Genomic DNA, 14,967 nt, shown 5'->3' with positions numbered 1-14,967 from the left:
CCGCTTTAAACAACGGTCAGAGACGAATGGGCAAAATGAAAGCAGATATTCCTCTGTTTTAATGCATGTAATGCAGTATATATTTGAACCTTGTGCTAATCTTTTTTTTTTTGCAGTTTTATGAATAATAATGAGCTGTGACTTTGTATTTCCCCTTTATCATTCGTGAATAACTGTTTGGAGGTGGTGGTAATTTTTTTTTTATCCATTTAACTCAGACTCAATGGTTAAAGGCCAGGTGTTTGGAATTCTTCCAGATGTTCTGTCGCGATCCAGAATTTAGCGGGCTGTCATTTGGAGATTGAAAAAGTGAGAAAAAGTAGGGGTTGATAAAAAATTTCTTAATTGTAAAGCTTTAATGAAAGAATGAAATACAACTACGTTTAGATTCAAAATCAAATACATTTCATTACTTTTTTTCGAGCTTCTAGCTGATTCTTTCTGCAAAGTTCATCAAATTGATCAGCGAAATCACATTTGGATCCCATCGTACTGTTCTCTGAACTTTTAGAATGTGATACTTCACTCTCAAATCGCTCGAATTCCTCCAACAAAATAAAAAGAAACTTTCTTACTGAAATTCTAACGAATTCTGGGAGCTATCTACCAATTTCTACCGATAACTCACAAAGGTTTACTGATTGTTTAAAAACACAAATGGAAACGCTGCATATTGCCTAGACATATTTCATTAAGAAGAAACTGAAACAAAAAAGTTAATTTCTTGGAATAAGCACAGCATGATTATGAGTTATTGCAACTTCGCATTTGCAGAATATTTATGAGTCAATGTTTAGATAGGAGAAATTTTCATTATTGTGCACTTATTTAGGCTGCTTCAGCTAACCATGGCAGACAATGATAGATCTAACCTTCTTTCTCAATTCATGGCTGTCACTGGCTGTAAGTATTGTCACTGCCTATTTTGAAACATTCATAGTAAAAATGATGGATACCAAAAAGAGTATTAATTTACAGTTAGGCCTACTGAGAAGGGAGTACTATTGAATTCTTGTTAAATTTGGAGATAGCCTATTTCTGTTGCTGAGCTATGAATTTTGTGAATGTACTTTTGTGATGCCTTTTATATGCTTTTATAAAATACAAGGTAAAATTCTACTTTAGCTACTTTTGGCTATCTTGGAAAGGGATACTTCTACAGCAAATTCAAATTTAAGCAATTTTTGACCTAACCTTATTATAAATAATTTTTGCTCTGACAAAATGTAGTATAATTTTATTGAAAATGGCGAGGAGGAAATGTGGTATTGTTTTGTTAAAAACAACCAATAATTCATACTTTAATTGAAAATTTTTATCATTTTTAGGAGTTCAAAAAGTATGTAAATTGGGACTTTTTAAGTGATTCTAATATTTGTAAAGAATATAAAAAAGGCATTAAGTAGCATGCTTATTTTATTGGTAAGTTAGTTATATGAATTGCAAAAGTTTTACCTTAAGCTGTATTAATGTTTAGGCCTATTTGTTTTTTTAAACAAAATTTAGGAAATGATGATAATGATGAGGTAATTTCAGACCCTTTTTGACCACATAATCACTCAGGCTTTTGTTTTTTGAAGAATGATTCTATGTGTCTTCTCTGGTGCATAGGCTACAACAATCACAATCAATTAAAATATGTTCAGCTGTCTCTTCACTGTCACAATGATCATAGATGTTATCCTCTCCATAAAATCTTGCAAGGTACAAATAAGCACCTGCATGTCTGGACCTTAAACAAAAAGCTATTGTTCCTTCTCTTCTGGTCAGATTCCTGTAAAGTTTCAGTTCCAACCTTTTTGTTTTTTGCATTGTAAACCAGTTTCCAGAGAGGTTACAATTTTCTTTGAAGTAGTATTGCTGCTGCTTTTTTATAACCTGTTTAATCATCATAATCTGAATTGGAGTTTCACAACTTGTAAAAGGGTTACAAAGAGTGGTGCAATTTTTTGTAGTTCTTTCAGCTAGTTTGTTTCCTTGTATATCAACATGAGCTGGAACCCACTGTAAAACAATTTCTTGACCTGTAAGTATTGTGACCAATTCTCAATAACAACTGGCCACTTCTCTTGACCATGTCAATGAGTACCTGCATGTCTGGACCTTAGATGAAATTTTATGGTTCCTTCTCTTTAGGTTAGATTCCTGTAAAGTTTCAGTCCTGTCTTCCCTCTTGTGTTTTGTATTGCAAACCAGTTTTCAGAGAGGTTAAGTTTTTTTTTGAAGTAGTATTGCTGCTGCTTTTTTTTGTAACTTCTCTAATCATCATAATCTGAATTGGAGTTTCACAACTTGTAAAAGGATTGCCAAGAGTGGTGCCATTGTTTGCAGCACAGTCAACTAGTTTGTTTCCATGTATATCAACATGAGCTGGAACCCACTGTAAAACAATTTCTTGACCTGTAAGTAGTGTGACTAATTTTCTGTAACAACTGACCATGTCCCATCTCTGCTTATGTTGGCAATAGCTTCTAGTGTGCTCTTTGAATCAGAGCAAATTAATACTTTTGGATATTCTTTTAGCTTTTTTTGCATATATCATTGCTTTCTTTATTGCTATCACTTCAGCTTGAAAAATCAGCATTTGTTTAGGTAACTTGTACTGTGCTGTAATTTTCTTTTTTGGTATAACAAATGCAGCATCAACTGGACTAAAATCATCTACTATGGATATGTCTGTATAAATATCTAGGAAATCCCTAAATGATTCTTCAATCAGCATCTTGAAGCTAGTGGTGAAGCCTAAATTTCCTTTGTTTTCCATAATTGTTGAGCATTTTATTCTGTAGTACTCCATGGTGAGGGTAACTCCATGTCTGGAATATTTAGCATTTCTGTGATCTTTAGTTCTAGGTCAAATTGAGCACATATTTAAATGGATCTTTCAAGGAAGTTTATTTGATTCTGTTTTCTGTATTTGTTTGCAGTTACATGCAGACCTTGTTTTATAATCCTTGATTTCACTGGATCTGTTTTATCTGACCCTCATACTCTTGCTAAATATCTTAGTGTAATAGTGTTCCTTCTAGTTTTGAGGTCTTTGAGGCCACTTTCTGGCAACATGAATGATACTGGGGTCATTTTCCAAGCTCCAAATGCAATCCTCAATGCTGTGTTTTGGATAACATTTAGCTTTTTGAGGGATGACCAATTTGCAGGGTGATATGCAACTGCTGCATATTCTAACTTTGACCTGATATATGTTGTGTAGAACTGAATTAGAAAGTCAGCTTTGCTTCCCCATGTGATGGCTGTTAATGTCTTTATTATATTCATTCTCACTAATAAAGGCTGCTTTAATGCTTTCAATGTGTAAATTCCAATTCAAACGTTTTTCTATTGTGCATCCCAGAAAATGTGTTTTGTCCATAAATTCAGTGGGCATTCTATTTAGGGTTAAAATTGGCTCTTCTATAGATTTCTTTCTTGTGATAAGGATAACTTTTGATTTGTGAGTCAAAAAGCTTAAATCAATGTCACTTGCTCAATTTTTAAGCTGTCTAAGAATGGATTTTATTACTGGCATGACTTCTTCAATTGTTCTTCCCACTGCCCATAGGTTATTTTCATCTGCAAAAATTCATGCCCTAGAATCACCATCATCTGAAGGTATGTTGTGTTCACTCAGATTGTAATAATCTGGACCCAAAACTGATCCCTGCGGGACTCCTCTTTTTCTATTGGTAGATTGGCTGGAGATAGTGTTTCCCACCCTAACATGCACTTCATGATCTTCAATATCGTTTTTTGTAAACTTTAACATTCTTCCACAGATCCCTGCCTCAATTATTCCTAGTAATATCTAACTGTGTACCAAATTATCAAATGCACAGTCGACATCCAGGAAGACAGTTATCATTACCAATCCACTTTTTAAAGCATAAACAGTATCACTTGGGAAACAAACTAGGTCTTCTATTGTATTCTTATTTCTCCTAAACCCACACTGCAAATTTTTCAGTATTTTTCTTTTTTCCATTTCCAGTTTAACCTTTTTGTTTACAACTTTTTCATAAATTTTGCCTAACACAGGTAATAAAGTAATAAATCTGTGGTTTTCTATTGTTGAAGTGTCTTTACCTGGCTTAGGAATCATCACTGCTAATCTTGCCTTCCATACTTTTGAGAAACATCCACTCATCCAGGTAGTTTTTTTTTATTATTTTTAACTTGTTGAGGATACACTATATCTGCACCAGGGGCTATATTTGGCAAATTCCTGATGATGTCCTCTATTTCCAACAAAGAGAATGGCTGATTGTATGGTTCCTGTTGGTTTTTATTAGTCAGTTGTTTCTGTTTTGCTGCCATTCTTGATACTGCTTCTTTATCTGAATTCTCCTTTTCAATTGTTTTTTCCATATATTGGACACTTGCATTAGCTTTGTTCATATCACTTATCCGAGTTATATTTCCACAAACTAGAGGTGGGCTGCTTTTTTTGCTGCTTGTTTTGCATCCTGCATATAAACCCATAAACATTAGGCGCTAGTTTTCTGAAATTTAGATTTTGAAGAAACTCTAATGCTGCTCTTTTTTGCTATGGACTCTGTTCTCCTAAACCTTGCATAGGATTGTTGGTCAGATTTTCTAATTTTGTTGCTATGGCATATATTCTTTCATTTTTCACATAGTCCTTCTTTGCCTCTTCACATTCTTTACTCAACAAAATGTTGTTTTTGTGAGTCCTTTTTTAGCTACCTTTTAGTGGAAAAGCTTTCTTTGCTGCTGTCAATATACTGCCTTGAAATACATGAATTTTTTCATCAGTCAATGTCTCTGCTTCCACTAATACCTGAATTGATATGTTTTCAAGCTGTTCTTCATACTCAAGCCAATTTGCTTTCTTCAATCTGAAGTTACGAGAGCTTGTGCTGTTCAATTGGGCTGGATTATTATTGATATTATGACCCTCAATTCAGATATTTATGGGGAAATGATCATCAAATAGCATTATATGATCCAGAATTGTAACAGTAGTCCTTGTGGCTAAGTTATGGCTTTCATGATTCTATGATAAAATTTTAAGGTTCATTTTGAGCATTGTCAATTATTCTGTTCATATTACAAACACTGGCAATTTTTTGCTGATTGAGACACCCTAACTCTAATTCTTCCACAAATCTGCTAAGTCTTTCAGTTCAATCAGATAGTGATATGTTGCTCATTTACAACAATTTGGCTTTACAGAGTAAACATATTACCATTTTTTCTATAGTTTCTTGTTTTGTAACCTTTCTTATTTGTTCAACACTGTTTGCTGAAGTAGAATTGTTTGGCGCTAGTCTTTCCATATCTGTCCTGTTAGCTGCATTTGCATAGCTATTGTATGTTACTTAAGCCACCCTGTTACTCATTTGGTAATTTTCTGCCACTTGAAGTATTTCATGATTTTGTTTCCTCACTGGGCAAGCAAATGAAGTAGAGGCACGACTTCCTCTACAATTGGCACAAAAATAAGCCTTGGTCTGTCTGGTGAGATATCACTTTTCAAAAGACATTTGTCTGATGAATGTTTATTTGAACAACATAGGCAAACTGGCTCCTTGGCTCTGCAATCCTTTTGCAGGTGACCATATGTCTGGGATTTGTGGCACTGCATGATTCTACAATGGTAAATATGGACTTCTCTTTTCCTCCCACAAAACTAAATGTTTGGAGGTAATGTATCACTTTCAAATATTACCATTACTGCAAAACTATCTTCTAGGTTTTTTTTTTTTTGTTTTCCTGTTGAACCTTTTCTTTTGCTTCATGAATAGACTCTTTTTTAGGCACTTACATGCATGGTTGGTACACTCAGTTTTTTCGATATATCTACTGTATGTTACTTTGGCTGTAACCTCTGCATGGGTGCTAAAGTCATCATCAGTGATAAATCTAATATATTTTAGAGAGTGTATAGTTGGAGCGATTCGAAATGCCTTGACTAAAATATCATGTTCCATACCTTTGCTTGGTCCCTGCCAGTTCATAAAACACGTATGGTCGGGAAAGCAAATTGTTTTCATTCTTGCAATGCTTCATACAAACACAATAGTATTTATTTCTAATCTCAATATGTAGAAGCTTTTTTGAATAAATACCACTGACGAATCCGCAACCAGACAAGGCAGAATACCTATTGCCATAGCTTTTAATGCACCAGTCACTGTCAACTATAATACAAGTCTCCACTGAGCCATACATGTCGATTTTTTCGCCTGCTTTAATAGCCATTCTGCGCCCAATCCTGCCATTGTTCAGGAAATATTGAAGAAGTGTTTTTTCCAAGTTCTCGCCAATGTCCATTTCATATTTTACAAAAACTTTTTGTGACAGACAGTTTAAACCAAAAGTAGAAAAAAGCTCCCGAATCTGGGGACAAAGGCTTACCATCTTTTATTGCACCAACTAAAAACTTCCTTGTTAACGTTTATCGTCCTTTGTTGTAAAGTTGGTTCTTTTCGCTTTTTTCAGTCTTTTATTCTTTTGGTTGTAAATCTGATTCCCAACCGTGTGACTGGCGAGATGTTTACGACTTTTTTTCAGCACTGGTGGCATTTCAGTGTGTAAAGTAACCTCTTCACTGCACGATTTACATTTGAAAATGAAACTTGAACGTAATCCAGCCCTGAACTCTCTGTCGAACATCATATTTGCGATAAGTTGTATGTCTTGGCGCCTGAATGAAGACATTGGCTAACAATTCCGGCTTTCAAAGAGTATGCAGAGGATGGGGGTAGGAGGAGATCAGTTTCCTATTCCATTATTCTTGTTTATCATCTTTTGCTCTAACTTAGTTTTTGTCCTTCCTAATTACATGAATTTTGCTATATTTGTTATCAAGAGAAAATGACAAATGTAGTAAAAACTGGTAAAATTATTATTTTTATAGAAACTAAAATTGGAATTCAAGTCGTTTCAAAGAGAATTTGAAGAAAACGCCACTCTAGTGTGGATTGTTAAGATGGGACCCTCAAAGCCTCTTGTTTAGAGTTTTAGACGAAGGAAAACTGATCAGCTCTCTTTTAATTCCGATTGTAAAGCAACAGACCTTTGGTCGCACAAGATGACAGAAAGCGTTACTTTGTTGCAGCACAATCCCATGAACAGTTTTTTTTTGGCACTAGACCTTCCCCGCCGATAAACTCTCCCGCACTGAAAGCCCCAAAGTAACCCCTTCCCCCGTAGAATCTTAAGAAGCCATGGAGAAAGTGCAATAGGTGCAACTCATTAGAATGCCCTAAGGGGTAACAAAGGGCTAGATGACGGACTTTTTAATGTAATATACCCTGCCTTCTTCAGTAATAAAATTAAATGAGAAAACTAATGAAATCAAACAGTTCATCACGTTTTATGAGCAAAACCATGAACCAAACAAACCAGATGAAAATAAAAAGAGAAACACTGACAACACAGAAAGTAACAAGAAATAAAACTCAAATTGAAAAAAATCTGAAACTCTCCCTGAAAAAAAAATGTATTTTTGTCAAAGAAATATCCATAGGATAGCTTTAGGACTAGGCCTAAGTTGAAGTGTTTCATATCAAGAATCCTACAAAGATGAGCTTTCTCTTCACGAGTCACTCAGATAATAAATTAATAAAATTCATAGCTTACAACGGCTAAACTTTCTATTACAAGGATAAACATGAACAAGAAGAAGAACAATAGAGAATTATTTTCGTAAGACGTTGGAATTCTATATTTGAATGAATATGTTGACCTTTTGTCCAAGGGTAGTCTTCAGCAAAAGATAAATATATAAAAGAAAAGAGACTTGCATTAAAATACGACCATTAAAACCAAATGATTTTTTTTTTAACAGTCCCAGTATCCTTACTTCAGCGAAGTTTAATCAGGGCACTATTGGACTGAGTCTTGGTTGAAATAAGGGGGGGGGGTCTTAGGCAAAAACTTAGGGGGGTGCAGTGTGACAAGGGTGCCAGTAATTGACCAAATTAGCTAATTTATTTAAAAAAAGAGTGAAAAACAGGAAAAAATGAGGAATGAGGTCACCAGATAAATCTTGGGGGGGGGGGTGCTCTTTAAACCTTTAAAATTGCTCTGTTTATTTTGTAGTTAAGAAGGCAGGGAGATGCCTCGAAGGGTTGAAGGCGAAAATATCCCAAGTCTCATTGAGCCTTCAGATAAGTAAGTAAAAAAGTAAGTATTAAGGCACTAGACCCTCAAGGTCCAAACCGGCGGTGCTAATTATCGTTTTGTGACCCCTCAGCCAGGACCTGCAACGGGGGGCTTGAGGCCAGCCATCCTGTGCTTTTGCATACCCTTCCTGCTTACCTTCCCCAAAGTTCTCCAGGTACCACCTGGGTCACTTCTGGCTGAACTTACTGAGTCATGCCAATGATCCGATTTGTTAGTACAAAAAAATTAAATGCCCCTTAAACTTAAAAAAAATTAGAAGGGTGCGTTAAAATGCACCTTTTAAGGCATCTCCCTCTCTAACTAACTACAAAATAATCAGAAGACCTAATTGTAGAGATTTAAAGCCATTATATGCAAATTTTTGGAATTTCCACACAACAAGGAATTCACATAAGACAGCAAAATTCTTTTAGATATTAAAAATATTTCAGCTAGCAAGCTAGGGAGGGAGGAAGATGTGAAATTAATATTTTATCCTTCTTTATTTCAGGGAATATTTCTGTTCCCAGAATATTTATTGAATATTCCTATTCTAAGCTGTTATTATGAAAGTAAATAGTAACACTAAACCCCAAAATTAGCAGAATTTATTCCATATAGGAGGGGGGCTGTCCCTCCTTCATCTGCACCTCAAACCAAAAGTGAGACCAACCAGCCCTGGGGGGGGGGGAGTATTTTACGCGAGGGGGGGGGGGGGGTAAACACCGTCTCTAAAAATGTTGCATAAAAAAGGAAAATAAAGTAAGAAAATTGAGATAATAAAAAAAAAAAAAAAAAAAAATTGCAAGAAAATATGTAATCGAAGGTTCGAGGAAAACAGGAGCCAACAAATCAGCAAAAAGCTGTGTCAGTTTCTTAGTTATATTTACCTATAGGGGGCGAAGTGGAATCAGCCCCCCTTTGCTTTAGAAATATTTATTCGAATCTTCATAAACAAATCAAACAAACTTATTACCTCCCCCTTACATTTTCATGAATCCCTTGCAAGAGTTGTAAATCCTTGAGAGTGTTTGACATGCAGGTTTCAACCGAAGGTTCTATAGTTCAGAAGCCTTGAGAGAGATTATGTAAATTTACAAGAATACTGGGATTTGTGGGGGGAGGGTTAAATAGAAAATATGCATCTCTAGGACTTCCAAGTTATGATAAGCAGTTTTCAATATGCTATGCGGAAAAAATTGTAGGACAGAAAAATATATTGGCGATTTTCAAGATTTAACCAAAAACTGAAAGTGGGGGAGTCTGGGGTTATCAGATATCTCTTAGGATATCTAATAAATATTTTGAACTATATGTTTTGTGCTTTCGCTGTGGTGCTGTACTTTATGGTTGGGAGAAATTTTCTGCGGGGGATGGGTTTCCTGTGGTGGGGGAGGATTTTCCAAGGAGGAAAAACATCAGCCCCAATTTTCACCCCTAGACCGTTTTTCTAAGAACATTCCTTAAACCTTGGTTCCTATAGGCTATGGTTCGCTTTTTACTGTGGTGCAGCTATCGCTGCAGCCATGATCACATAAAAATATACTGGTGGATTTAAATATAAATTGGAACACCTTATGCATTGGAGGAAATTAGATCTTGAAACAATTTATGGTTCCAAAGGGTTTTCTTTTTATGACCAAATGAGAAAACGGTTCAATGGCATTATTCTAATCCTAAGAACTAAGTGATAAACTTTTGGAATTTTTTTTTTGAAAATTTGCAGTTACTATCATAATTTTAATTGGATGAATCGATGGATTTGAGAGTAATGAATCCAAGGATATTTGTGTTTTGTCCTTCAGATGCAAGTTGCAACTGCAGGCTTGAATCAAACTCCTGTGTTTTAGAAGAAAAATTGAACTTGAACAGTACAATTTTTATACCAGATGTAAAAAAAATCGGCAAAAGGAAACGCTATGTCATCACCATCTGGGTATATAGTTCTTTTTTATACTACAAAAGACTTAAAGTTAAGCATTAATAAACCTTGGCGTAAAGAGCGAGGACTTTTAAAGTTTGGTATTTGCCCAGATATTCAGGATAATTGTGTTCCGTCTGCGATTAGAAAAAGTTCATAATTGGAAAAATAGGGAGCTAGTGGTGCAGGGACTTTTCTCATGTGACTTTTGGGTCCTTAACTTTTGGGTATAATGAAATTATAACTTTCGGGGCATATAGCCAATATTGTATTTTGCTCAGGGAAACCAAGAAGTATTACATGGATTTTTTTTATGTTATCCCTATCTTAAGATGCATCTTGGTCACCATTAGTTAAAATGCGCGAATATCTCAAATGGTAGCCTCTAAAGCATGTCACGTATTGGTATTCCACCTCAAGGCCAAGCAAATTTACTGGAGCAAATCAAGGCATCCGTGGTTCCAGGTCTTTAGCTGTGCATTTTCAAGCCCATATCAAACTTAAAACCAACAAGGAATAATTAGATAAAAACGAACTACTGCAGGGTACCAATTTTTGAAAATTTATGAGAAGGCGAGATCTCTTTGCTTAATCAAAAATGAAGACACCCGTAGACATCTTTATAACATATAAGAGATTTTTTTCTCAGTAGAAATACTAACAAAAAGCAATTCCAAATCTATGACGAGAAATAGCCCCAAAATGACACTCCAGTGAAAGCGATAAATATTCTGAACCTCTACAACTCTTTGTTTTTTTTTTAATTTTGGGGGAAGGCGGGTTAATGTAACCATATTTGGGCTCAAGACTGGGAAACCATATTGTTTTTCTGTAAAATTAAAAATTGGTACTTACATATGTTTGATTACAAGATCTTCGTAGCTCCTCAGAAAATAAGGCACATTGATTATCCAACGACCATTGTTCAAGATATCAGATTTTAAATTGCGGCCAGCTTTTATTGTTTTTAGTCTCGGTGGTTCTGTAATGGTTTCCCCTTGCGTAGATATTTCCTCCAAGTCCAGCAAATACTTTGGAAGTCTTGGTCTTCCGTGTTTCATGTATATTTGTTTTAACTTTTCCCTGCCCTTTTGCATATTAATTAAACCAAGTGCTCTTTTATTGTGCTTTTTTCCCATAATTCAAACAGTTTTCCAATCTTTTGGTGAACAGGCGAACAGAGGACATGCATATTCCATGACAGGTCAGATGCACGAAATGAATAAGGGCAGAATAAACTCGTCAGGGAGGAGACTTTTGCATCGTAGGATAACTTCTAGCTTCTTGGAGCAAGAGGATCTAATTTGACTGAGATGCCTGGTTCATAAGATATCTGAAGAGAAGTTAACTCCAAGTAGTCGTAGTGTTTCAACTCTTGCTATTGCCTTTCCTTTTAAGATGCAATCAGGATTAGCCCTCATATTATGCCGCTTAAAAATTAGGAGCTCTTTGGTTTTCTATGCGTTCAAACTTACAAGTAACGCATCTTCCCACTTCTCAATTTTTTCTATGTCAGCCTGAAGCTCCTTGTGGGTCTGCTGGTATCTTCGTTCTTTGCAATTGATGTTTTTGTTGTCGTATCATCAGCAAAGTGGTGAGGTTTCTTCACAAGTTTGTCACCTAGGTCGTTTATGAACACCAAGAAAAGAGTTGGCCCAAGAATTCTTCCTTGGGTTAATCCTGATAAGAGTGGGTGTTCTTTTGGTACTAAGCCGTCGAGGACAACCTGCAATGAAAGTCAGCAAGCACATCAAATAGTTGACCATCAACTTCAAAGGTTTTCAGTTTAGAGAAGTCCCTTGAGTTATACACGATCAAAGGCTTTAGCGATGTCAGAGGAGAGAAGACGAATATCGTGCCCTTAAAAGGACTTTCCGAGAGAAAATTTTCTTTAATTGTGTCTGCTTCCACAGATCCAGTCTCTAACAGATACATTTATAAAAAATTACTAGTGATATTAGTAGTTTTTGGCTGGGTATTTCACAAGGGTAGTACAAAGAACAGTATTGGCTCAGTATTAAAGTTTCTTGGTTTTTTGTATGCACAGTCATTACCAATGCGCATTTCATGGAACAACTCTACCAACTTATTAAATGGTCTTAGGCACGGTCCTAAAATATCATCTAAATGGGTTACATAGAAGGTTCATAGTAATTACAGTCTGGCAATAGAAAGTTAAATCAATAACAGAAGAACTTAATTTCTTTATGAATATTTTGGAGGTGCAACTAAAGATGGGAAGTTCGGGTTTGAAATACACAATCATTAACTGTCTTGCTTTAACAACTTTTGTACTAATGGTCAGTGTATTTCTAGGTTCAAGCGAAGAATTGGCAAAGAATTTTCTAGATGCATGTTCGTATAATTTGGAAATGGCTATTAACATGTTTCTTGAAGGTGGTGATGAAGCAAGGCCCCAGGGTTTGTCATCTATGTCTTTATTACTGTTGCTTATGCTGATAATATGATGAGAAGAGTATAAATGCTTTTCTTTAAACAATAATTTTTGTCTAAATAGCAGCTATTTTTAGATAAAATTTGGACAGTTATAAATCCTGTCACTTAGTAGTATTTTTATTTTTGATAATCTTTCCATGATTATTTATGAGCACTCCAGCACAGGAAGAGGGGGAAACCCGCTCGAAATTAGTCCAAAAACCCTCCTTCCAGGAAAAATGCTCTTTTTTGAGACTAAGACATGAGGACAAAGTGGCATTTGCTTGGGAATGTCTAAAAGCAACAACACAAATTTTCTGGCAATTATTTCTTTTCAAAATTTACAACTTTATGATGAAACTTAAAAGATAATGGGTTGTTTTTTCTTCCTAATTTGCATGATTTATATAATTGAAAAATAAAATTGGTTTTCCTTATCCTCCTAAAATGACCTTATAAATATATACTCTTGATCCAAAAAAAAATTAAAACATTAGATAGGTTTGAATAACGGCAATAAAAAAAAAAATGTCCGGATTTTGTTTAAGCTCCATGAATATCCCTTAAAGGTTATTCTAAGATAACCGTGTTTTTGAAAACCCTTCTGTTACTGTTCTCTAATTTTGAAGCTAGGTTTTTGAAAACATCTTTCTTTTTGATAGTATAAAAATGTATATTTTTATTTCGTATATGTTGGTTTTAAAAATAGAGTACGTTATCTGCCCGCTCATTAAGTCCCATGCCAACTGATGAAATAATAATAATAACTTATTTATAACCCATTAGACAAAACAATGTGAGGATAGTTGAGTAAAAAGAGAGAAAATAAAATAAACATCATAAAAAAACAACACATAAGTACAACAAAATCAATAGAACAAACGGATGAGAACAAAGGTACAACACAATAACTACAACAGAATCAACAAGGAAAAAGGTCAACAGAATAAACGGATGAGCCTGTTGATATGCTTGTGCTGATAACTTATCATGAAGCTCCTGCAGTTTTGCAGTCATATCGGGAGTTTTGTATTTTTGGATTATCCTCTGATTTCGATACGATAGAGGTAGGTAAAGCAGGTATTTACAGGTATCTACGTATCTACGTAGACATCTATATAAGTCACTCTTTTTCAGTAGAATGAAGGTCCCAGAAAGATAAAGTACAGAGTGATCACAAAAAAACTGAATTCAAAGAAACCAGAGCCTTTCGATTATACTTGACCGGTTTGACACACTCTTAGTATCCAAATCTGACTTTTTTTTTACAAGCTTCAGATATTGCAGTCTGGCAGAAAGAGAACATATTTTTACAAATTGTTAAACCAAGCCACCGAAAATTTTCAACAGAGGGAATGGATGTATTTCTAATTTGAAAGATGCAGTTTTTAGCAGTGTTCCTCTTTTTCTTTTTCCTGTTGCTAAATTTAAGTATCTGGCTCCTTTGATAACTTGCAACACTCCTAAGCTTTTGTTTATTTAAAATTCTGGTATTAATGTGTCTGCGTTTGTTATATTGAGATATTTTTGCTGAAATTATGTTGCATAAATTGAATGACTATCTCAGTTTTGAGGTAATCGGAAATGAAAAGGGGTCTGCCAAGGTACCCTTTAAGCGTAAATAACTTTAAGTGTACTCTGAATACTATTCTCAAATTTTTTCGAGATACTTTCATATTCATCGATATTTCATAAGCTACACAGCTCATACTGATGATTTTTTGCTTGTAAGCCGTAATTTGTCTTGCTAAAAAAGCTTGTTCCAATTGACTCTGAATAAAATTGCTCTTGGTGTAATCCGTCCATATGCTAATGCATTGTTTTTAATAAACCTAGTTGAACGAATCGTTGTCCATTGGTTTTTGATTTCTTAAATTCTTCATCCTGTTGAAAATTGAAGCCTTATTAAACTGAAGTGTCATTTTTTTTAAACAATGTTTCTTTGGTATGATCAGGTTTTAAAGAAATGTTTAAACTTTACATAACATTAATTTATTAAACTGCATGTTGACTTCATATACAAGAATGGTTTCAACTCGATTTATATAATATTTTAGTAGATTCCATTAATTTATATGTGGTAAAGAAGAAAAAAAAATGATGCAAATAGAATTAGCCATTTTTTTAGTTCGTTGATTATTTATAAATTAGCAATGCATTGTATTTATGTGTTGTATTGGTAGTAAATAGTTTAGACTAGGAACTAAAATACTCTTTATGAGCTCATCAGAAAATACATTTATTCAGTCATAGATTTAATTGACTGGGTCTTGTTTTGCTTTATACCATTTGTATATAAAGTGCATTACAGCTCTATGAGGGTATTTCTTTCTAAATAAAGGGTATATCAAATATTGTAAATGACTTATGCATCTACAACATTGTTTAGTATCTTGCATTAGAGATGCTCCTCTGAAACTTCCAAAGATTGTAGAAATTGATGATAAGTTGATTCAAATGCTCAGATATTTAAAAAGTTTTCC

The 14,967-nt window shown here is 34.7% G+C and overlaps 1 protein-coding gene across 1 annotated transcript in view; it reads left to right on the top strand.

The window, feature by feature from the left end:
- The first annotated feature begins 667 nt into the window (after positions 1-667).
- Positions 668-14,967, top strand: part of LOC136035359 (UBX domain-containing protein 7-like) — a 47,424-nt gene continuing 33,124 nt past the window's right edge. The window contains exons 1-2 of the mRNA XM_065717109.1: positions 668-903; positions 12,365-12,469. Of these exons, the coding sequence (XP_065573181.1) occupies positions 849-903; positions 12,365-12,469 (160 nt within the window). The 5' untranslated portion in view covers positions 668-848. The remainder of the gene's footprint in view (positions 904-12,364; positions 12,470-14,967) is intronic.

The sequence above is a fragment of the Artemia franciscana genome, chromosome 14, assembly GCF_032884065.1.
Source record: "Artemia franciscana chromosome 14, ASM3288406v1, whole genome shotgun sequence".
Lineage (NCBI taxonomy): Eukaryota > Metazoa > Arthropoda > Branchiopoda > Anostraca > Artemiidae > Artemia > Artemia franciscana.
This window is presented reverse-complemented; position numbering and strand designations above follow the sequence as displayed.